The sequence below is a fragment of the Clarias gariepinus genome, chromosome 16 (genome assembly GCF_024256425.1).
Source record: "Clarias gariepinus isolate MV-2021 ecotype Netherlands chromosome 16, CGAR_prim_01v2, whole genome shotgun sequence".
Lineage (NCBI taxonomy): Eukaryota > Metazoa > Chordata > Actinopteri > Siluriformes > Clariidae > Clarias > Clarias gariepinus.
In genome coordinates this window covers 11,198,373-11,221,414 of record NC_071115.1, presented here as the reverse complement: position 1 = coordinate 11,221,414, position 23,042 = coordinate 11,198,373, and the positions used below count along the sequence as shown (strand labels likewise).

General features: G+C 38.3%; 2 protein-coding genes across 2 annotated transcripts; one reads left to right on the top strand and one right to left on the bottom strand.

Moving 5' to 3' along the window:
• Nucleotides 1-41: 41 nt before the first annotated feature.
• atxn7l3a (ataxin 7 like 3a) lies at nucleotides 42-13,982 on the top strand. The gene is made up of 13 exons (XM_053514109.1): nucleotides 42-243; nucleotides 1,819-1,927; nucleotides 2,060-2,192; nucleotides 2,489-2,660; nucleotides 4,231-4,328; nucleotides 4,443-4,465; nucleotides 4,671-4,716; nucleotides 5,571-5,611; nucleotides 5,713-5,778; nucleotides 6,058-6,101; nucleotides 9,559-9,630; nucleotides 10,219-10,355; nucleotides 12,897-13,982. The coding sequence occupies exons 2-13, from the start codon at nucleotides 1,877-1,879 to the stop codon at nucleotides 13,172-13,174; spliced, it is 1,161 nt and encodes a 386-aa protein (XP_053370084.1). The 5' UTR covers nucleotides 42-243; nucleotides 1,819-1,876; the 3' UTR covers nucleotides 13,175-13,982.
• A 962-nt stretch (nucleotides 13,983-14,944) lies between these two features.
• Nucleotides 14,945-21,270, bottom strand: tmub2 (transmembrane and ubiquitin-like domain containing 2). The gene is made up of 3 exons (XM_053515459.1): nucleotides 21,161-21,270; nucleotides 18,390-18,881; nucleotides 14,945-16,598 (listed from the first exon to the last, which is right to left on the bottom strand). The coding sequence occupies exons 2-3, from the start codon at nucleotides 18,869-18,871 to the stop codon at nucleotides 16,205-16,207; spliced, it is 876 nt and encodes a 291-aa protein (XP_053371434.1). The 5' UTR covers nucleotides 18,872-18,881; nucleotides 21,161-21,270; the 3' UTR covers nucleotides 14,945-16,204.
• Between the last annotated feature and the right edge of the window lie 1,772 nt (nucleotides 21,271-23,042).

The window sequence follows — 23,042 nt, the reverse complement described above, 5'->3', positions numbered from 1 at the left end:
TGTGGTTTCTCCTTGACTGTAATTCAGGAATCTGGGTGCTGGCGCTCGGTAGGTGATTAGTAATGCCTGGCGTCTGTCAAAATGGCTGCGCTTTATTATTTTTCCATATTTAAATATTCAGCGGCTTTTTCATCCATATATTAGGTGGTTACATTTAATAATACTTAGAAAAACACATCTTTAACACTGCACTTCGCTGAAGTGTATAAACCGGCTATAAGGATAGTGACGCTGGATCTAATGGTAGGTTTAATGTTGGATTATTTTGTTACAGATTCGAAAGTAAACCAGTAGCACTTAGCGCCTCAGTAACTGTTGCGTCTTTATAGATACATTGTTTTTTTTATTATTATTTCACTGTAATGGTCGTTAATGTAACACTACTGGACTGATTATTTTTATATACAATGAGTGTACAACGTTACTGTAGGTGCTAAATAGCTAACAGCTAGCAGTTCCTGTCACCTGTGCGCGTGATAGAAGCGACACTGTTCGCAAAAACACGATGTATATAAATACATGTTGTATTCTTTTTATCTATTAAAAAAACGTTTGGAAACATAATGTCATGAAATGCTGTAAGTTGACATCTATCGAGCTAACAATGGCTGTAGGTTCTGATGTGTGGCTGGTTGTGGCGGTATTTCCTGTTTGAAGTTTGATTAATTGCTCAGTTTTATAAAGAAATGCTTAGCGAATGTGTTACAAGGTGTTAAGAAGGCAGGCTGAGGCGGTCTTCATTTTCTCGAAGTTTCTTTGGTGAAGGAAGTTAATTTATTTATATGGGAAAAGTTTATTATTCTCATTTTTTTTTAAATTGTGTTCAACTTTAAAAAAAAAATAAATGTTTTTGTCAGTGACCAGCGAACTGTGTGATATACACTGATCAGCCATAACATTATGACCACCTGCCTAATATTGAGTAGGTGCCCATGTGTTCTGTCACCTTCCTACACGAACCAGCATTAACCTTTTCTGCAATTTGGGCTACACGGGCCAGTCTTCGCTCCCCATGTATATCAGTGAGCCTGTCGCCAGTTCACCGGTTTTCCTTCCTTGCATCACGTTTGGCACGTCTTGACCACTGCAGCCTGGGGACATCCCACAAGACCTGCATCTTTGACGTTGTTCTGACCCAGTCGTCTAACAATTACAATTCAGCCCTTCTTACAATAGCTACATTTTTCATCTCATTGCAATGATGGCTGGAAGTGGGTGGGTTATGGTAGACGGCAAGTGAACCTTTTTCCTGAAGTTGATATGTTGGAAGCAGAAAAAAATGGGCACGCATAAGGATTTGAGTGAATTGTGGGACAAATTGTTATAGCAAGAGGACTGGGTCAGATCAACAAAATGGCAGCTACATCTAAACATTTGGCAGACGCCCTTATCCAGAGCGACTTACATTTTTTTAATCTCATTATACATCTGAGCAATTGAGGGTTAAGGGCCTTGCTCAAGGGCCCAACAGTGGCAACTTGGTGGTTGTGGGGTTTGAACCTGGGATCTTCTGAACTGTAGTCCAATGCCTTAACCACTGAGCTACCCTTGACCCCTGGCCCCTGGCAGCTCTTGTGGGATATTCCTGGTCTGCAGTCGTCATGACCAACCAAAAGTGATCCAAGGAAGGAACGTCGAACTGAACGACCGGGTGGACTTACAGTACTGATGCAGATTGAGAGCGAGGGTTGGCCGGTATAGCTCTAATAGAATCGCTAGTGTAGATCAAATTGATAAAAGGGTTAATACTGGTTTTGATAGAGAGGTATAACGTGTAATTCTTTAAAATATGTCTGTTACATTCCTTTCCCTCTACAGCCTCCATGTGCTCTATAACCCATTAACTATGATGGCTGCCCTACAATAACTGTTGCAAATGAAAATGGATGATATGTCTCTGTCAGGCCTGGATAACACCAAGCTAGAGGTAAAGATGTCCTCATCATTTAAATTCAATTTACCACCCATCCAAAACAAAGTAATTAACTAAACCTGGTAAATGGCCAGTATAAACTACTGTAAGCTCTTGTCTCTGTCTGTTTTTTTTTTTTTTTTTTAGGCCTTGGCTCATGACATATACTCAGACTTGGTGGAAGATGCATGTTTGGGGCTTTGTTTTGAAGTGCACCGAGCTGTCAAGCAAGGCTACTTTTTCCTGGACGAGATGGACCAAGAAAGCATGAAAGATTTTGGTGAGTGGAAGAGTCTCACCAATCTGTTTACAGTTGAGAAGCCTTTAACTGTAAAGAAATTCCCCTAAACCCCTCAAAACATTTATTTCATAAACATAATCCTAATGTTCTTATATTTGCCTTATAATTTAGTTATTAGTTAGTCAGATTTCTTGAAGAGGTATGATTTCTAATGATGATATGATTTAAATATTTATCAAAAACTACATTTAAATAATGCTAAAATATTTTTACTAGTTCTCCATGATTTTTCTATTTGATGTCAGATTTTGCTTTTCTGTCCTTCTATCCTGTAGAAATTGTGGACCAGCCAGGTTTGGACATATTCGGACAAGTGTACAACCAGTGGAAGAATAAGGAGTGTGTGTGCCCCAACTGTAACAGAAGCATAGCAGCCTCACGATTCGCCCCTCATCTGGAAAAATGTTTGGGGATGGGGCGCAATAGCAGTCGCATCGCCAGCCGCAGGTCAGCACATTTCACATCAGCTTCCATTCACATAGACGTATACTAGTTCCAGAAAAGAAATTTGCTTTACAGTCAATATCAAGAGCAAGTTAGGGAGCAGAAGGAAGAGTGAATAGAAACCCCTTCTCACTTCAACATTCAAAACGCAGACATCAGTTTAGAAATGAGTTACAGTATGACTGATGTAACACCATCACACGTGCTGCTACTGGTACTTAAATTAGTTCAGGGCTTCAACATTATAGAGTTTACCATTTAAGGTTAAGATTATATACGGTACTGTGCAAAAGTCTAAGGCACAGGCAAATAAATGCTGTACATCAAGGATGCCTTTAACAAAACATTAAAGGTAAAATGAGTTCAGTTTCATAGGAAAATCAGCTTCTAAGTTTTACCGAGCATCATACAGATCCATCCACAGTTCTTCTAAGGTCTTTGACTGTTGCACCTGCTTCTTTATTGCATGCGAAACCCAAGCAGGTTACATTTTGTTTTTCTGCCATACAAATATTTTTGTGTAGCTTTGTGATATCATTGTGATTAATTTGATAACCATTTTGTAGTGGAATACTAATGGCTGAAAATCAGAAAAGTTTTTGTACTTACTCAATAAAACAGTAATAGTTAAATAAGAATGATAAAATAAAACTTTTGCACTGTAGCACTGCACTGTCTAAATATTTTTTTTTATTATATTGTCCTTATTTTGACTTATATTGGGATTTAAAATGCAATATGTAACTATTAAATGTATTAATTCGTATTATTTATCTATGCTAGCAGCGAATTACAGCACAAAGGAATTTCCAGATACTAATTTAGCGCATCAAAAGTTACTACAAATACTTAAATTATTAACAAACTCTACATACATTTCCCATTATGTGTACATTACACATTACACATTACACGAAATAAACTGCAGCCTTTTACTATTAGATAAATGCCCATATCAGGATTTCAATTAATTGTGCAGTACTAGTATTACAACTACTTTTTTATTTCTACCGCCTTACTAGAAATAAATTTTTTTATTTATTACTACCACTCGGACAATTGCACATAAAACAGATCATTTTACATTAATAATATTACCAGTTTGGTCTAAATGACACTTTTTTGTTATTTAACCTTACATGTAGCTCTTCAGCTGAGTTGTGTTTGTTGTCTTACATTTGTTTTTAACGTTTTGTAAAAGACCTGCTATATTTATCTGCGTGTATCAAGTTGTTGGCACAATATGTTGTACTATAATTTATTTTTAAAAATGTTCGTAAAGGAATCAATGAATGTTGTAAAGTTACAAGAGCGGACATCTTGGATCAACTGAATCAATGGTCATTGTTAAAAGCGCTATATAAATAATAAATTTTATTAAAAAATGCAACCATTTTTAGAAAAATTGCTTAAATATATATATATTTTTTTCATTTAGCTGTTCCAATAAAACGATAAACATTAGTGAAATGTTAAATAATTCATCAAAACCCATCTCTATAATCTTGCTTAGAGATAAAGGTCAGCAGAATTTCTATTTTAAGCACCTTGTATGCATCCTGTGTGTCTTTAGGATAGCCAGCAGCAACAACACAAGCAAGTCAGAAAGTGACCAAGAGGACAACGATGACATCAATGACAACGACTGGTCATATGGTTCAGAAAAGAAACGTGAGCTGACTCGTTCAGTCATTTATTTCAACTATGTCTTCGTCATACAGTAAATCTTAACCATTAAAATCACTTTTGGAAGTTTTAAAGGTTTTTTTCGTTTGGTCCCTACAGCCAAGAAGAGGAAGTCAGACAAGGTATTTAAATGTTTTGTTAAGTTTTGTCTGGGTTTACAGATTAGTCATTAATGCGAACTGTAAGTTTCATTATGGATGGATGCATGAATGTTCTTTAGATTTCCAATAGAAGAAAGTTTATACTACACACAAGTGGATTATGCTGTTTGTGTGCTTTAGTACAAACTGTGTAGCTTTTAAATCTTACTTACATGTGACTCCACAGAATCCAAATTCCCCCAGAAGGTCCAAGTCGCTAAAACATAAAAATGGTGAGTTAAAATGTTTCATAATATGTCCTGGATAAATTATTAAACACTGTCAGGCCAAAGAAAAATCACACACACTATAATTTTTCATTAGACCACATTTAGCTTTTAGAGCATACAGTGTGCTGGCCAATTCATGTGTGGAAGTGAAAATCACATGACATTTTACCATTGTTTCAAGTCTTTATGCTCCCTAGCAAACTTAAATAATTTCCGTTAATTTTAATTTTTTTCTTTGCTTGACCTAGTTATCTATACATGGAGACAGTATGATATTAATAAACAGATTAAAAATGCTGATATTTAAATTAAGGTAATTAGGCACTTTTTAACCCTCAGGAGATTTCCTTTTTCCTGTTTTTCAGGAAAGCTGTCTCTTTTATATTTTAAGGCTGGTAACGTAATAACAGGAACTAACTTGTCTCATGGAACAAGGCACTAGTCTCATGGACCTGTCTCACCTACAATGCCTTCTAAACCCCATATTAAAAAAAAACAGTCTGATAAATGTGTCTGTTTTAAACAACACTTCGTCTCCTCGGTCAGCAAGCAGAACTGCATCTGAACAGTTCGGGCTGTGCCCTCGTGCCTACAACCACATCACAGCCCTGCTGATATCCAGCACAACAGCACTCATCTGGTGTCATATTTATTCTTATATTCTTAAATCTTTCATTTCACGATGTGTAGTTGTGGGACCATCATTTTTCTAAAATATCACACTCTATCATGTGTTATTTTTTTATTATTCTTATAAAAAAAACTCATGCTTATGCATTTTAATAAAGTGGCTACACTTCCTTAACACTGATTTGAACTTCTTCCAGAAAATAATTTTTCTATTATCCTTTCCACAGGTGAGCTCAGCAGCAGCGTAAATCCAGATCTGTACAACAAGGTATTTATTGGATCATATAAGTGTTGTTCTTACAGTACATAACCTTTATTAACACACTGTGGGTTTGACTGCCATGATCGTTTCTGCTCTTTTCTCTATAGTACTACAGTTCTGGGATCAGCTATGAGACTCTGGGGCCAGAGGAGCTCACATTTCTCCTGACCACGGTAGCTCTTTGTTCTGTCCATTCAGATAAAAATGCACCTAATCAGCCTGTATACAGTATTTCCTCTTTTAAACTGATGTTTGTGGTTTTGTAATATAATGTGAATTAATATGATAACACAGTAGTGACTGTATAAATACATTCGCAATGTTCCATCAATTTTTTTCCCCATTCCTTACTGTAGGACTAATTTCAGTAGTGAAATATACTGAGAGATATGATTCAAAGCTTGTTTAAGTTGACTAAACGCTGCCACTAACGGAAGCATTTCTCTTCTTAGCAATGTGGGGTCGTATCAGAGCACACTAAAAAGATGTGCACACGGTAAGTGAGACCCTCCTCAAACAACTTCCTCTAAGTAAAAGAGCCTTGTTCTCACAAACAAACTAGTAAACACAATACACATAGCTTTAGAAAAGCCCTCTGTACTAACAGGGCTGTCCTAAAAGTCCTAAATAAGTCCAGACTTATTTTATCAGTGATTGATCAGACAAAGATGCATATCCTGGTGTAGAATTGAATAAAACCTCACTTTAAGAAATGTATAAAAATTCTGTTCTCATTTTCCTCATAATTCTAGCAATTTTTGCATGAGAAAGGCTACAAACACTGCATATCATCAGTTATACTGTACAACCCTTTCATTTTAGCACTTAATTAATAATTTAAAAAAAAGATTTATTGCCGTGTTTGGTTATTAACCCCATAAAAAAAGCCCAATCAGCTTTATATAAATAGTTAATATGTAGAAAAACTTTAATAAAAAAAAAAAAAACACTCCAGGTTTAAATTTTCTAAGACTCGAGTCTGTAGGTTTCTGTGACCTCATGTACAGTATGTGGAAGAGGGCAGATAGCACCCTTGCATGTGATGTTCTGCACTGTGACGCATTATGTTAAACATTGTTATTTTTACATATCTTCGCATATTTTTGTCTTGTCATGTCATGCCTCAGCCTTCCTGTGTGATAGCTGGGAAAGTTTTCGAGAGACAGTGGATGGGAATTGGTTGAAACATCTTGGCCTCCATAACTTAAATTACTTATGAACTTAAACATTACTTAAAAATATATGTTCGCAAGAAAACCTGAACCTAGAAAGTCTAGGAATTTTATATACAGTGGTGTGAAAAACTATTTGCCCCCTTCCTGATTTCTTATTCTTTTGCATGTTTGTCACACTTAACGGTTTTTGATGAGCAGAAACATTTAACTATTAGTCAAAGATAACATAATTGAACACAAAATGCAGTTTTTAAATGATGGTTTTTATTATTTAGGGAGAAAAAAAATCCAAACCTACATGGCCCTGTGTGAAAAAGTGTTTGCCCCCCCCCCCCCCCCCCCGTTAAAAAATAACTTAACTGTGGTTTATCACACCTGAGTTAAATTTCTGTAGTTACCCCCAGGCCTGATTACTGCCACACCTGTTTCAATCAAGAAATCACTTAAATAGGAGCTACCTGACACAGAGAAGTAGACCAAAAGTACCTTAAAAGCTAGACATCATGCCAAGATCCAAAGAAATTCAGGAACAAATGAGAACAAAAGTAATTGAGATCTATCAGTCTGGTAAAGGTTATAAAGCCATTTCTAAAGCTTTGGGACTCCAGCGAACCACATTGAGAGCCATTATCCACAAATGGCAAAAACATGGAACAGTGGTGAACCTTCCCAGGAGTGGCCGGCCGACCAAAATTACCCCAAGAGCGCAGATACAACTCATCTGAGAGGCCACAAAAGACCCCAGGACAACATCTAAAGATTGCTCAGGCCTCACTTGCCTCAATTAAGGTCAGTGTTCACGACTCCACCATAAGAAAGAGACTGGGCAAAAACGGCCTGCATGGCAGAGTTCCAAGGCGCAAACCACTTTTAAGCAAAAAGAACATTAAGGCTCGTCTCAATTTTGCTAAAAAACATCTCAATGATTGCCAAGACTTTTGGGAAAATATCTTGTGGACCGACAAGACAAAAGTTGAACTTTTTGGAAGGTGCGTGTCCTGTTACATCTGGCGTAAAAGTAACACAGCATTTCAGAAAAAGAACATCATACCAACAGTAAAATATGGTGGTGGTAGTGTGATGGTCTGGGGTTGTTTTGCTGCTTCAGGACCTGGAAGGCTTGCTGTGATAGATGGAACCATGAATTCTACCAAAAAATCCTGAAGGAGAATGTCCGGCCATCTGTTCGTCAACTCAAGCTGAAGCAATCTTGGGTGCTGCAGCAGGACAATGACCCAAAACACACCAGCAAATCCACCTCTGAATGGCTGGAGAAAAACAAAATGAAGACTTTGGAGTGGCCTTTGGAGTCCTGACCTGAATCCTATTGAGATGTTGTGGCATGACCTTAAAAAAGCGGTTCATGCTAGAAAACCCTCAAATAAAGCTGAATTACAACAGTTCTGCAAAGATGAGTGGGCCAAAATTCCTCCAGAGTGCTGTAAAAGACTCGTTGCAAGTTATCGCAAATGCTTGATTGCAGTTATTGCTGCTAAGGGTGGCCCAACCAGTTATTAGGTTCAGGGGGCAATTACTTTTTCACACAGGGCCATGTAGGTTTGGATTTTTTTTTTCCCTAAATAATAAAAACCATCATTTAAAAACTGCATTTTGTGTTTACTTGTGTTATCTTTAACTAATAGTTAAATGTGTTTGATGATCAGAAACATTTTGTGTGACAAACATGCAAAAGAATAAGATACCAGGAAGGGGGCAAATAGTTTTTCACACCACTGTATCTCTTATATAAGTCTTGTGTATATATATACGTCACCCCTCGTTTATTCATATTTTGCGTACAAAGAGCCAGACTTTCTTGTAATTTTAACATAGTCATGAGAAGTACTTCTCCAGGATTCATTTAGTTGTTTAGATTTTCTCTCTCATTTCCAGTCCAATCCATGTACCTGACCAGTTTTCAAGAAATTTTGGTTTGTTTAGGATAAACCCATCTAACTTAAATCATGAACCAGTGAGAAACAGGTGCACATGGTGACAGATGATTAGGCCGGTGATAAGTATACTGGTGATGCTAAATACTGAGTGAATGGAACAGACGAGAGGGGGAATGAGGTTGCTGCTGAAGGCTGTTACATAAACAACTAATTTTTGAAATTGTATCTTTAGGTACCAAAAAGCCTGCCTTTGAAAAACATTTGTTTTAATATCTATAATTTAATCTGCAAAATACAAAATATTATTAAGTCCATAATATTTTTTATGAAAAAAGAGTGGGGTGCAAAGATACATATATAAGTTGTGTGTGGGTTTTTTTTCTCGGTATGTGTGCTTGTGTGTACAGATCTAGGGTTGTTTGTGATTTAGCATGTGTCTTGTAATGACATGATTTTTTTCATTTGTGTAAATGGAAATGATCGTGTCCATTTTGGGACTGGTTTTATGGAACACAAGTGGCAACATAATACATATACAGTATTAATTGAGTAAAAATATGAATTTAATATATATTAAATTAAAAATATAATATATAAAATATCTTTTCATTTGGCTTATCCTTTCTTTTTTAACATTCAACCAAACTGATGCATTTCTATTCTGATTGGAGGTACATTTCTTTTCAACTGGACAGGTGCGCGGTTGTTTTGAAGCACTGCCTGTTGTCTGTAAGATAGGACTCATTAGACTTCTGCCAGCACCCAAGGCTAGTCCTAACTGCTAATAGCTGACCTCTCGACCCTATTGATTGCTGGCAGACACGTCTGTGTCTCCAGATAGCGTGTGTGATGCAGTGCATAATGCCACATTGTGTCCTGACAGGTCCCAGCGCTGTCCCCAGCACACAGACGAGCAGAGGAGGGCAGTCAGAGTTTTTCTCCTGGGGTCGTCCGCGTGAGTTTCACCCTCCCTCCCTGACTTAATGGCCTTCAGGCTGAAAAGTCCCAGTTACAATTTGAAAAGCTTCTCACTTCCTCGTTTTATTTTCCCACATTTTTACAGTTAACGAGCAGAAAATTTAAACATGTTTAGGTGAGATATGTGTCACCTTGTTTAAGCTTAGACTATTTTAGATAACCTCTCTGCCTCGGTGTCATAAAAGATCAAGTGGAAGTGATGACCTAGTTCCTGAATTCAGATCACCTCTATGTCCCTTCTGCCTTTGTTCCTCTTCTTTCCATTTTATGTATGTCCCACTGATGCCCTTTGGTGAGATACAGTATGTCTAGGTCTTACATTTATAGCTTAATGTTTGTAGCAGTTACATCCAATTTTTTTTCTTATTCTGTTAATTTTTTGCCCTAGATTATAGAGCGCATCTGTCATACCCCTTAATTAGTGCTACCATAGACACAATAACATATTGGAACAACCATGTTATTCATGATTGACATGCAAGTCTAGATGTGACAATAAGTGAAACGACAACAGCGTACTAGTTGGAATCTTTGTCTTGTCTTGTTTTGGCTTGTCGATTGACAGGTCAACACTGCTCGACCCCGAATCAGTGCTAGATAATGACGGGTATGAAACTCCTGATGGACAGCTAATCATGTCCCGCCTCCAGTGGGATGGCTCATCTGACATCTCACCTTCAGACTCTGCGTCCTCCAAAGCCAGTGAGTAATACCCCACGATACACAATAAAATGCTTAGGAGATTTAGATGTACAGTACATGTACAGTACCCTTCAAACGTTTGGACATAAGGATTTATTTTCTACATTTTAGAACAATACTGATTTGTTTTGGAATATTTGGAATAGTTAGCAAGAACGGTCTTGTCAAGTGCTTTTGCAAAACCCATCAAGCTGATCAAACTGATCCATGAAGACCTTACCAGGAAAGCAAGACCAAAACTTTCCTCTGCTGCAGAGAAGAAGACCATTTAGATTTACCAACCTTAAACATCACCAATTAACAAACAGCACCTCAGATTAGAGCCATTATGAAGGCGTTACAGACCATTAATAGCAGATGCATCTCAATTTCAACGATCAATGATCAGATAATATTCCTGTACGTCATTACATATTTTGGACGCCTTTAGCGTTGCTTTACAATGTATAAAGAAATAAAAATCAGGAATTGCTATGGAGTTAGAGGGTGTGTCTAAATTATTGACTGGTAGTGTATTTATTCACGGAAGGAAATCTACATTTTTAGCAGATTGTCTAGGCTTTAAAAAAATATATATATATTATTATTTTATTTAAACTTAGGCGCATAACAAGTCCTGCACCGTTTGTCATAGACTCATGAAAGAAGTGTCAAATCATGCGGTTTATTCAGGAATGGGGTGCTATGAATTAGCTGCTAAGGGGTGGGGGATAAATCGCCTCTGCCCAACACATCCCATAGACTTAACATTGAGACGACCAAGAGGCTTGCAAGACATGGGGCTCTTTTTACTCAGGCAAGCAAACAATCAGCATGATTGTGAAGCTGTCAAGCCACACATAAAATCCTATGTAATGTGAATATATTACGATTTATTATGAACACATACATCTACTCATTCATAAAATTATCTAATCAGACAATTTTGTGGCTGATTAGAATTAATCATGCTGATCGAGGCTAGTCGAGCTTCAGTCAATGTTCACATCAACCAGCAGACCTGGAAAAATCCGATCTCTGTGATTTTGACCCTCTTGAAACATGAATATTAATTCCAGGCTTGTAAAGTATTTCCATAACTGGTGATCTCCAGACACACTACAATAGTGTGTAATCAGAATGGTGCAGTAAAGAGAAAGGATACATTTACTCAGATAACCACCCTGTACAATTGTGTTGAGCAGAAAAGCATCACGGAATGAATCTCAAGGCAGATGGGCCATGTTTGGGTTCACTTTTGTTAGCTTAGAGACAGCTGAGTATTGCTGCTGACCATGTGCATTGTTCCAAAGCTGCAGTTTACTAATTTCTAATGGCTATTTCCAGCATAATAACGGCAAAGGCCATTTCAAACTGGTTTCATAAACACAAACAATGAGTCATGACCTTTGAATCCAACAGAACACCTTTGGGATGTTGGGATTTTTGGCAGTGTGACATTTACAGGATCAAAGTGCACCTGAAAAACCTGCTGAGTTTTCGTCATGCAGTCATGCCAATGTGGACTGCAATTTCAAAGAGAAACACATGCCTTTGAAGAAGTGAGGCTGTTTTGAGCGAAGAGAGAGGCCCTACCCAGTATAAATATAGTGTTTCAGAAAGAATGCTTGGTGAGTTTAGTGTTAACAATGTTGAGTAAAGAAATGTATAAAATGAGTTAAAGATGGCCAATGTGAAATGTGGAACATTACAGTGCAGCACTACTACTAATAATAGTTTTGTGAGAAAAATAGAAAGGTAGCTAAAAATACATTTCAATTAAATAGATCTCAAATTCAAATTTTATTTGTCACATACACAGTCATATACAATACGATATGCAGTGAAATGCTTAATTCTTTGCATATCCCAGCTTCTTGTTGGTAGGCAGGGGTCAGAGCGCAGGGTCAGCCATTTTTACGGCACCCCTGGAGCAGACTGGGTTAAGGGCCTTGCCTGACGGAGCTGGGGCTCGAACCGCTGATCTTCCGATCCGTAACTCAGAGCCTTAACGCACTGAGCCTAATATCTTATAGCCGTAACACACACATGGACAATAACACCCTGTATTACCCCTAACACTCGAACATGATAAATCAGGATGGAGGCAAATACTTTTTTTATTTTGCATGGTTGGGTATCATTTTTTTTGCATATTTGTCACCTTTGAATGATTGAGATTATTAAGGGGGGAAAGCTGTCCAAACCTTCCTGGCCATATGTGAAAACCCTGCTTGCTTTAATTAATCATGATTTTTGGAAAGCTGAGTTAAATACCACTTGCTTGATTATTGCCAATCCTGTCAAAAAATCATCTAAATGGAATTTGTCTGACAAAATTAAGCATGTTAATAAATAAATAAAAAAAAAACTGATAAAAACTGTTATTTGTTTACTCTAGTTATCCTTGTGTAGTATTCAAATTACTTTGATCTCCATCAGTGAAAAAATTGTGACAAATAATAAGAAAAAAATTTAAATTCAGGAAGGGTATACTTTTTCACAGCACTGTACTCCTTATCTATCTCCTCGTAAAACATTCTTTTGTTCTCCTTTTCACAGGTACCAATAACTCAGACTCTAAGAGACCTAAGAAAAAGAAGAAGCCTAGCTCTCTACTTGTGAGTGGTGCTGGAATGTGTGAGAGGGAAAAAACAGGAGAGCGAGGAGAACGAGAGAGAGGAGGAGGAGGAGGAAGCAGCAGTGTGACTGGACTGGGTGCGGCAGGCACTAGCAGCAGCGGCAACTCCCAGAATGCATTTGCCCTGTCAAATCGTAAGAAGAGGCCCAGACCTCCACCACCGCCAGCTCCTAATATTTATGATGACCTGATGAACTAAAAGCATAACCCACCATTAAACTCCATCATGATCGTTACACTGATTTTTTTTTCTTTGCTGTTTTAAATCAGGATTTGTGTTGGCATATGTGTCACGTGCACTTGAATATCGGGGTTACGTCGACTTGTGGTTGGTAGAAATGTGCTGTAGCATGTCTGGACTAAAGTGAAGCAATATGCGTGTGATGGATAATTTAAAATCATTCTATTAACGGTTTGGCTTCAAAAACCACAAAAAAAATGTCGCTGCCTCTCAATCGACGATGCCGATTCAGAACAGTCCTACAGCGTCTTACTAAATAATGCTTCTTTGATAATCACTGTTGTAGCTTCAGGCCAAATTATTCTCTTTCAATCAACATGCTATTATTATTTAGTACACATTGCACTATTTATTTACAGTGTAAAATTTAGTGTTAGTGATCCTCGAGTGGTCTGGAAATGTGCACGTTTATCTCTTTTTGGTCATGAGAGCACTTACTTCATCTCGTTTTACACTGAAGCACTAAAAAATAGCACGTCTTCTAAGTAATGTAAATGCACTTCGTTTGGAGTAAATACAAAGCGTTATTGTTGTTTTTATTTCATCTTTTATTTTTGTAATTTGTGGATTCAGATTTAAAGTCTGTATAAACGTTTGTGTGATGGCGGAAGAGAAGATTCTACCATTGCTTATCTGTACATAGGAAGTTGTGCTGTGTTTATGGATGTGTTGTAATTTTTCAATGCTGGCGTTGGTTCTGTCCCTTCTTCCTGAACATCCTGTGGTATTGTAAATAAAGCCTGATGTATCTCAGGACCATGTCTCACCTGGAATGTGTCTTTCATATTACACTTAAGGACCCAGAGATTTTGTTTCTACAAAAAATGGGGGGAGAGCATCAGAAATTATTGGTGCTTTGGGGCAAAATTAAGATTAATTAAAATATATATTTATTTAAGAAAATTTATGATCCTTGACTCCCACAAATTTACAGCAATTGTGTCACAGAAATAATAATGTTTCTTGTTATTTAAAAACTCATGAATAAAACTTTTCTTTACTAAATGTTTATTATATTTGCAAAATGTTTTTACTGAATAGTAGCTAACAACATTTTAAATCTTCTCTAAGATAAATTATATGTAATAAAAAAAAAAAAAAAGGTCAGGTGTTTGTGCTGCAGTACTTCACAGAGGACCAAAAAAATCATTATATACAGCATAACCTCATCATACGAATGCCTTTCCTTTTTGGCTTAAAAATAAAACTTTTGCATCAGCATACGAACCGTACCCAACCAAATGCTGACGGAGATGTAAGTATGTCCAAGAGCGGTTCAAAACTTGTTAGCTTCAGTGCACACGCAATGCAGATTATGGCACTATGGGGCCCAAGAAAGTCAGCAAGTAAAAAAGGTAGGGACTTTTATTTGAAAAAAAAAAAAATTAATCATTTAAAAACCCTTAAGAATCATAGGTTTAATGTGTATTTATTTTTTAGATTTTACTTCATTTCCTTGTCTATTTTAAATGTTTTATTTTTATATGCAAAAATATGATTACTGTGTTGGAAATATATTATTTCTAACAGGAAAACTTATATGGCAATACAAATTTTTACCTTAAGAACTCCCCTCCAAACGAATTCAATTAGTATCCAGAGTTTCCGCTGTAACTCTTAACAAGTTGTACATACCTCAAATCCCAGTTTCATCCCATGCCAGGTCCTGCCAAAATGCAGCGAAATATGCGAAGACACTATTATTATACGACAAAGTGATCACACCCATCGATGTCAAACGAGATTTAATTTTCACTTTTTTATATTATGTACAGAATACACTTTTTATTTACAGAACTAAATTATCATTTGTTATCTCTGTTTTTGAATAATAACTCGATTCATGTGTGCACAAAGCACAATGTGTATTGCTAAAGAACAAATCATTCCAAGTATTGAAACTAATATAATATTGTTTTGTTTGTTTTTTCACCTCAAAGGTAATACTGTTTAACAAAACTTAAACATGAACAGAAACAAAGGAGCTAGTATGCTATGCACACTCGTTAATCATACAAAACATACTCAGAAAATAAATATGCTAAATGATTAGCATAACACAAAACGGCACTTCGTTATTATGAAAGTAAGATTCTTTGATAAAGTTTGGTTACAAATATGACCCTCTGGTTTACTGATTCGTGTATCGCGTGGTCAGTGGAACTGTACAGTTGAAGTGATGCATGTATAGAAACAAAACAGTCATGAGTGGAATACTCTGGAGTTTCCCAACCTAATGTCCATCTATCACATCTTGTGTTTACTGGAAAGGGTGCAGGAAGTTAAGGTGATTAGCAACGTAACATAAATTTCTTTTACATTGACTGCAATGATAAGAAGTAAGGGTTTGAATTCTATCAATAAATTTAATTTTACATGTAACAGTTTTGTGGAATTCTTTCTTAAATTATATATTTTTTAAAAACCTCTCTTGCTGCATGGATAGACAAAACCTGATCTTCGTCTATGAGTTAAGAGGCTTGCAGCTCTTTTCTCAGTGCAGAGAATCAGGCTGGATGCTACAGATATGATAGATTAGAGACTAGGTTGGAGCTTGTTTTTTTAAACAATGACAAGAAAAACTGGCATAGAAGTTAATCCACAACAAAGAGCTGAACAGTGACTTGAGGAAAAAAAAAATCATCCTCGTGTTGAGATTAAATTACTATAAAGATTACATGAATCTAAAGCATAATTACAGCAAAATATCTCCCTAATCACCCATGAGGAAATCCTTACACAAACACATACACACACACACACATTTCTTCTCTCTCTCTCCTACACACCCAGACACACCACGCATCTAAATGGCACCAGAAGCCAAAAGGCTCCCTGAGTACTTTGTCTGCTACCATTCCTTCTCCTCATCACGCAGCATCTGCTTTTTCACATTATAATCATTCCATTAAATGCATTTTAACCCACTTTTAACTTTTTTTTTTAACAACCTGCCTTCTTTTGTTATTCCTTTTTCTGTCTGTATACTCAGCGGCTGTGCATGCCGAAGATGAGAAAACTGAAGAAGACGGTGACCCCCACCAGAGAGACGGTGGCCGGCGCCGTGAATAGCTGCCGGTAGTTGAAACGGAAATACCAGACCACGGCTAGTAGCACGACAAACACCGGGACCACCAGGCTGCCCGTGCTAAACGTGAGAGCAGCTGAGCGCAGGCCACCGCTGATACCCGACCCGGCTTGAGAACCCTGCCTGTCGTCTGGCTCGGCCTGGGCCAAGGCTGGACTCTGGGCCTGGCAGATGTGGCAGTGCAGCACGCTGTTGTGAGTGATGTTGAGTGAGAGCAGTGTGCGTCGTGGGTCCTGAAGCAGCTGCCCTTGATAGATCAGCTTAATCTGACGCTCACGCCCGGAGAAGTATTTACTGAGGACAGAGAGTGATTTTTAAAGTTTTTATGTAATGCATACAAGCCCTGGAAATGTGCATTAGACTGAATCGAGTTCCCGCCCAAAGGTAAAAGTAATGTACACAGGATACCATGCGTTAAATCCTCAGAACTTACAGGTATAGTATACGCACATTATAATTACATACATGGTGCTTTAGTCAGTGTCCAAAATAGTGGTCCTCAATTTTTCTCACACTTTTATTTTTAAATACATGGTGGAAATTTCAACCCCCTATTTTTCATCCTTTTATTCCCGAGTGTTTACAGTTATTAGTAAAAATGAATAAAATGTTTCCCTTACATATCACGCTTCTTCATGTATTGCCACACTGATGCCATATTTAACTAACCTATTTTTATTCATACGCATGTTTGCATTTAAAGTGGTAAAATGTTGCTGTTCCTATATATAAACCTACAGATGGCATGCTCTATTCACTAGTCACACATTGGCAGAAAGAACACTACATTGTGCGGTAGGAGCAAACTATCTGCTGAGTTTGTTTAGAATTGTAAGAAAATCTAATATATATATATATATATATATATATATATATATATAGAGAGAGAGAGAGAGAGAGAGAGAGAGAGAGAATTAGGATATTTATAAATCTGTGATACTAACAATCGAAACAAATCGAATCGGCACCTTGGTATTGGGATAATATTGTATCAGGTGGTCTCTGGTGATTCCCATTCCTAGTTATTAGCCACTAGTACAGCTGACCATTTGAATTAAATGGGTTTAATCAAAACTTCAAGTACTTTAAACTGCAGAAGTTTATGATGACTCGGCCTGATCACAGAGGATGATGACAGGAAGGACAGAGGACTATTCCAGGACTTGTGGGTTGGTGTCAACAGAGCTGCCTCCAGATAAATGCGGGAAGGACCAAAGAACCGGTGGTGATTTTCGCAGGCACAAACACACTTTACTATCTCCAGTAAACATTCAGGGAAAGGTCACAAAGAGAGAGGACTCTTATTACCTGGGTGTTCATCTGAATAGCAAAGAAAAGTGCACAGACAGCACATACTTAATTTATTGAAATGAACAGGGCAGATGCAGTAGGGAGCACTACTGAAGACCTTTTTGACTTTGTGGTGGCCTCAGCCATTTTCTATGGAGTGGTCTGCTGGTGCAGCAGCATCTGCATACTGCAGACTGGATAGGGAAAGGGAAAGCCAGCTCAGTCCTGGGGATTTCCCTGGACACTGTACAGGACGTGGGAGAATGGAGGATGGTAGCTTAGCTATCATCATTGCTGAAGAATGAATCTCAGTCTAGTTCAGTCTCTAAGCAGCTCTCTCACTGACAGACTTTTTTTTCTACCCAGTGTCTGGAGGAGTGAGACAGAAGGTCTTTTCTACCTGCTGCTATTAGACTGTACAATCAGAGCTGCTCCCAGTGAACCAGTCAACAATGCGATAGCAACTCTGCAAAAACACAGATTTAAACTGTGCAATATTACCTAGTGCAATTCATCTGAAAGTGCAAGTATTCTATTGTTTGTTTCTTTTCTTTCTTTTCTTTTGTATTTAAACACTGTACCTACCATATGTTTAGTTTATGTTTGCAACATAGACATTTCCCCACTGTGTGACAAATAAAGGTATATCATATCTTATTTTAACTTTTTTAAAAAGATTATAAATAATGTCTACTTTGTAACAAATGTGCTGTTGCTGTGTCGTTCAGAAACTAAACTTTTAAATTAAATAAAAAAAAATCCAGTGATAAATTGACGTATGTCTCTGATTCTTACCTTTTCAGCACCCCGACTGTATCCTGAGGCTTCAGCACAGCCAGCTCCTCTGTATCATTCAGAAACTTCAGTCGCACCGTGATGCTTGTGCCCTCGTCCTCGTCATCTTCCGTGCCCTCGTTCTCTCCTTCGCGCTCTCGGCTCGTTTTCTTCCTGCCTCCTTGGATATCCAGCAGCTCCTCTCCTGCTTCTCCTTCCTCCTCATCGTCCTCCTGTTTGTCCTCATCTGTTGTATCGTCGCTCTGCTGCTCACCTGAGTCTGAGCTGGATGGAGCTACCGCATAGCCGTCATGGCCCCCTAGGCCGATGAGTGAGGCATGGGCCCCCACGGTGAGGATCGTGCCCAGGATGTGATCACCGCGATCAGCCACGTGGGTGGAGAGCCAGGCCAGGACCAGCGCCAGGAGCAAGATGAGCACACCTCCTAGTGCTGTGGCCTCATCACCCAGGCCATCCAACATGGACAGAGCACACACCGCCATCTCACTACCTCTGTTCAGGAACACATTTAATAGTCGCACGTTTTAGAGACAATGTATTATTTAGTACAATATTTACAAGTGGGTATTATGACATTGTACGACATCACCTAAATACATTCTTGGTAAAACAGTCTATGTGACAGGTTCTGCATGTCAGATTACACAATATATATTCTCTAACAATAGACCTGTGATTAAAGAACATTACTACAATATGTTCCACTTGTATCATTCAAGTTTGATGTAATAAGGATGTGTTTAGTTTAGGAACCCACATTGCCACTACTGAATTTGATCTAGTCCAATCCATTGCAGCAGTCACATTCTGAGATTTTAAACTAAATTGTCAGCTGCAACTGTGTTAGGTCACAACAGAATTAAATCGGCCACAGCTGTGTGCCGCATGTTTTGTTTGTAATGACTCCAGAATTATTTTACAATAACCTACTCTCACTCATCGTCTATACCACTTTATTGTTTATAAAAGGCAGCGGGGGGGCTTGGAGCCTATACCAGAAGCCCTAGAGCACGAGGCAGGGTACATCCTGAACGGGGCGCCGTTCCATCGCCAGGCACGCACACAGACACAAACACGCACACAGTCGCAAACACGCACACGGACACAAACACGCACACGGACACAAACACGCACACAGACACAAACACGCACACAGACACAAACACGCACACAGACACAAACACGCACACAGACACAAACACGCACACAGACACAAACACGCACACAGACACAAACACGCACACTCCCTCGTTCGCTCGCTCGCTCACATGCACACACTCACTCTCACACACACTCACTCACTCTCACACACACACACTCACTCTCACACACACACACTCACTCTCACACACACTCACTCACTCACTCTCACACACACTCACTCTCACACACACTCACTCACTCTCACACACACTCACTCACTCTCACACACACTCACTCACTCTCACACACACTCACTCACTCTCACACACACTCATTTCTCCGCTCCTCTTGCTGGTCCTTTTTACAAGTTCTGTGCACATTTAACTACAAAGCCTGATATATATATATATTTTTTTACAATTTAGTGTTCCTAACTGCAACCTGTTTGAGAGCTTAGCCTTGTGGTTTATGAGACTTCAGGTGAATCTATTTTGCTTCCTCTAAAAAGTAAAAAGCAGGAAACCATGGTATTTTTGGAAGTTGTGGTTAAGTCTGTTTTTTGTTTTTGAATTTTATTTTTTCTAAAAAGAACATTAAGGTGTGTCGCACTGCCTTGTTATGTATAGCACAAAGTTCATTCATTTATTCATTAATCTTTTACACAACTTATCCTGTCCAGGGTCGTGAGGGGGGGGAGTGGGGGCTGGAGTAAATCCCGCAACGACAAGGCGGGGTACACCCTGGACAGGGCGTCAGTCCATCCCACACACACTATAGGTAATTTGAGAATGGCAGGTAACCTAATCTGCATGTCTTTGGAGTGTGGGAGGAAACCGGTGTACACAGGGAGAACATGCAAACTTCACACACACACCCGAGGCGTGAATCGAACCCTCGACCCTGGAGGCCACAGTTCTAATCAATCCACCACAGCGCCACCTTAAGGACAGATTTACATCTGATTTTTGTAATACGGACAAATGTACAGACAATCAGTATCCTGATCTTAGAACATGTTAGTGATGAAGACTGCACATGAGCAGTGTGTTTCACTGATCACAGTGTGTCATATGCAGTATAACCTGTAACTTATCATGATGTTTTTTTAGCCTGTTGGTTTGTCTGCCTTTACACAGGCTGTTAGTGACACTGCTACATCACTCAGGTTTAATTTAATACATGATAAGCTCATTGGAATCATCACCATTACAGTGCAGCCAGCTTTCCTCAGCTGCTATAGTGTTACCATGACAGCGTTATACCTGACATCTTCAGTAACTCTAAGTTCAGCTAACTTACAGCTAATAGTAGCTAATTAGCACCGCAGCTAGCTTTATCAACACTGCTAATGTAGGACAGGAAATAAACTCTCAAGATAGAATGGAAGTTTACACAAATGTGTGCCTGCAACTCTTTTCTGCACGAGACACATACACATATACACACACAGAGAGACACTTTAGAGCAGTGAGCTAAGCTACATGGCTAACTAGCTGCAGAGCGGTTAAGGACGACCTTCGGACACTGCCTCAGCGCTCTTCTCATTCTCAAACCGCGCTCTTTAATACAACCTAGACTCTATCCGACATGTTTATATAAGTGTCAGAAAAGGTAATAACGCCTTTTACCGTCATTAAATCATTCTTGAAAGTTTGGTGATGATGCTATTTTAGCGCCAAAGCCGCCACGACACCTCCCGTGGAATAAACAAACACGGACAGCTGACGCTGCGTCACCACCGGGCGACAGCCTCGGGTTGCCAGATCCAGAAAATGCGAACGAAGAGTTGCCAGCTACAAAAGTAAACCCGCATCCTTGTAACAGATTTTATACAGAGCCAGCCAAAAAAATGTATACACACTTCAGGTAAAGAAATAATTGTATACATATTTTAATACTACATTTATTTAGTATTAAAATGATTATTTATTTTATATTAAATATGATAATATTATAAGAATATTAATACATCATACAATTTTTTCAACTATTTCCTGATTTGTATTTACATTTTTTGGGTCCCTTTATACTGTATATGAAGGGGTATCAAAAAGTTTTGAGATTAATGATCTCAAATGCATTAAAACCTGGCAGTAGAATTCACTATTGTCTGGCCACTGGGGAGGAATTCCCGATGCACTATGTTGAAAAAGATGTTGAGTATACACTTGGTCTTCAGTTCTTGCCAGACTTGACAGACGTGGTGTTCCTTCTGCTCCTAGGTAAGCAGCTTGTTCAAATCACAAGTAATGATTGATATTTTAGGGGGTTGAAGGTCTTTTTGAACTCTCATTGTCTTTCAGTGACGTTCTTCCGCTCTTAAATCACACGTGCCACTTAAAACACCTTAAACCACTCATTGCAGCGTTGCCATAAACTTCATGTCAAATGTCTCTCCGGCAGATTTGCCCAGTTTCACACATATTTTCATGTTTTCTCCAGGTTCTAACTGTTGCTGTCTGTGATGAAATAGCAGACGTGGTAATGCACATGGTCAGAATATCACCAGATGCACAGCTCCCGATGTACACAGGATGATGACTTTTGGCACACTGACTTATGAAGGTTGGTTCTCCCTGTGACTGTGCATGCTGCCTAGTGCTGCCATCTGTTGCCGTGGTACAAAGCTAGTCTCAAAACTTTTTGATACTTTCTTGTATGAGGGGCGGGCCCAAAAATGTATAGACACTTCAGCAGTTCTCTATACCATTTTTTAAAACTCGAATTCAATTAAAGCAGCAATGTGTTGTATTATGTTTCCTCTAAAGATGTCAGCAGTCGCACCATTGTTAATGTTATTATATGACCATCAGAAGAAAGGCATATATTTTTTCATCTTGAAGTGTTTATATGTTTTTTGGGCCCCTATGTATATACAGTATATTTAGCTGTTTGGGAAACATGTACATTTACCCTAGAAAAAGTAGAAACATCGAGACTCGAAATCATAATCAGTGAGTAACCGAATACACACGCGTACACAAATCAATCTACTTTTTTCTTTTTTTACGCACAATGCAATACATTCCCAAACCTGGTCCGGAAGTACCCTGTCCTCTTTATAGTTGTTCCCCTTTCTCTAACACCCCAAATCTAACTGAAAAAGCTGTTTATCAGCTGATGAGTTAAACCAGTTGAGTCATAAACAAGTCAATCTGAATCGGGATAATTTCTAGTTAGGTTTTCATATGCACTTTCTGGGCAAAAAAGTCACCGTTACTGTACATATGGGTCAAATTACTAGGCAGTATTAAGCAAAGAAAACAACTAATTGGAAATTACTGTAACTGGGTTAAGAATTCTTCAACACTTTATCAAAACCTGTAAGACTAGTGCCGAACCATCAACAAATGGGGTCAGAAAAAAAAAAATCATTAATAGAGATCACTTAAACTCTTAGTGATGTTCCATAATGAAAAATATATATTTTTTAAAACATAGCTATGTTAAATATTGAAAGTAACAGCATTTCTATATGCACACAATGTAGTTGTGTCACAGGATTGGAAC

Bases quoted from the DNA above. Each gene is read 5' to 3' on its own strand.
- atxn7l3a (XM_053514109.1), top strand. From the start codon at position 1,877: ATGAAAATGGATGATATGTCTCTGTCAGGCCTGGATAACACCAAGCTA. The intron at 4,329-4,442 runs GTGAGCTGACTC...TGGTCCCTACAG, and splicing joins ATATGGTTCAGAAAAGAAAC to CCAAGAAGAGGAAGTCAGAC. The intron at 5,779-6,057 runs GTAGCTCTTTGT...TTCTCTTCTTAG, and splicing joins TCACATTTCTCCTGACCACG to CAATGTGGGGTCGTATCAGA.
- tmub2 (XM_053515459.1), bottom strand. From the start codon at position 18,871: ATGGCGGTGTGTGCTCTGTCCATGTTGGATGGCCTGGGTGATGAGGCC. The intron at 16,599-18,389 runs GTAAGAATCAGA...CTCTGTCCTCAG, and splicing joins ACAGTCGGGGTGCTGAAAAG to TAAATACTTCTCCGGGCGTG.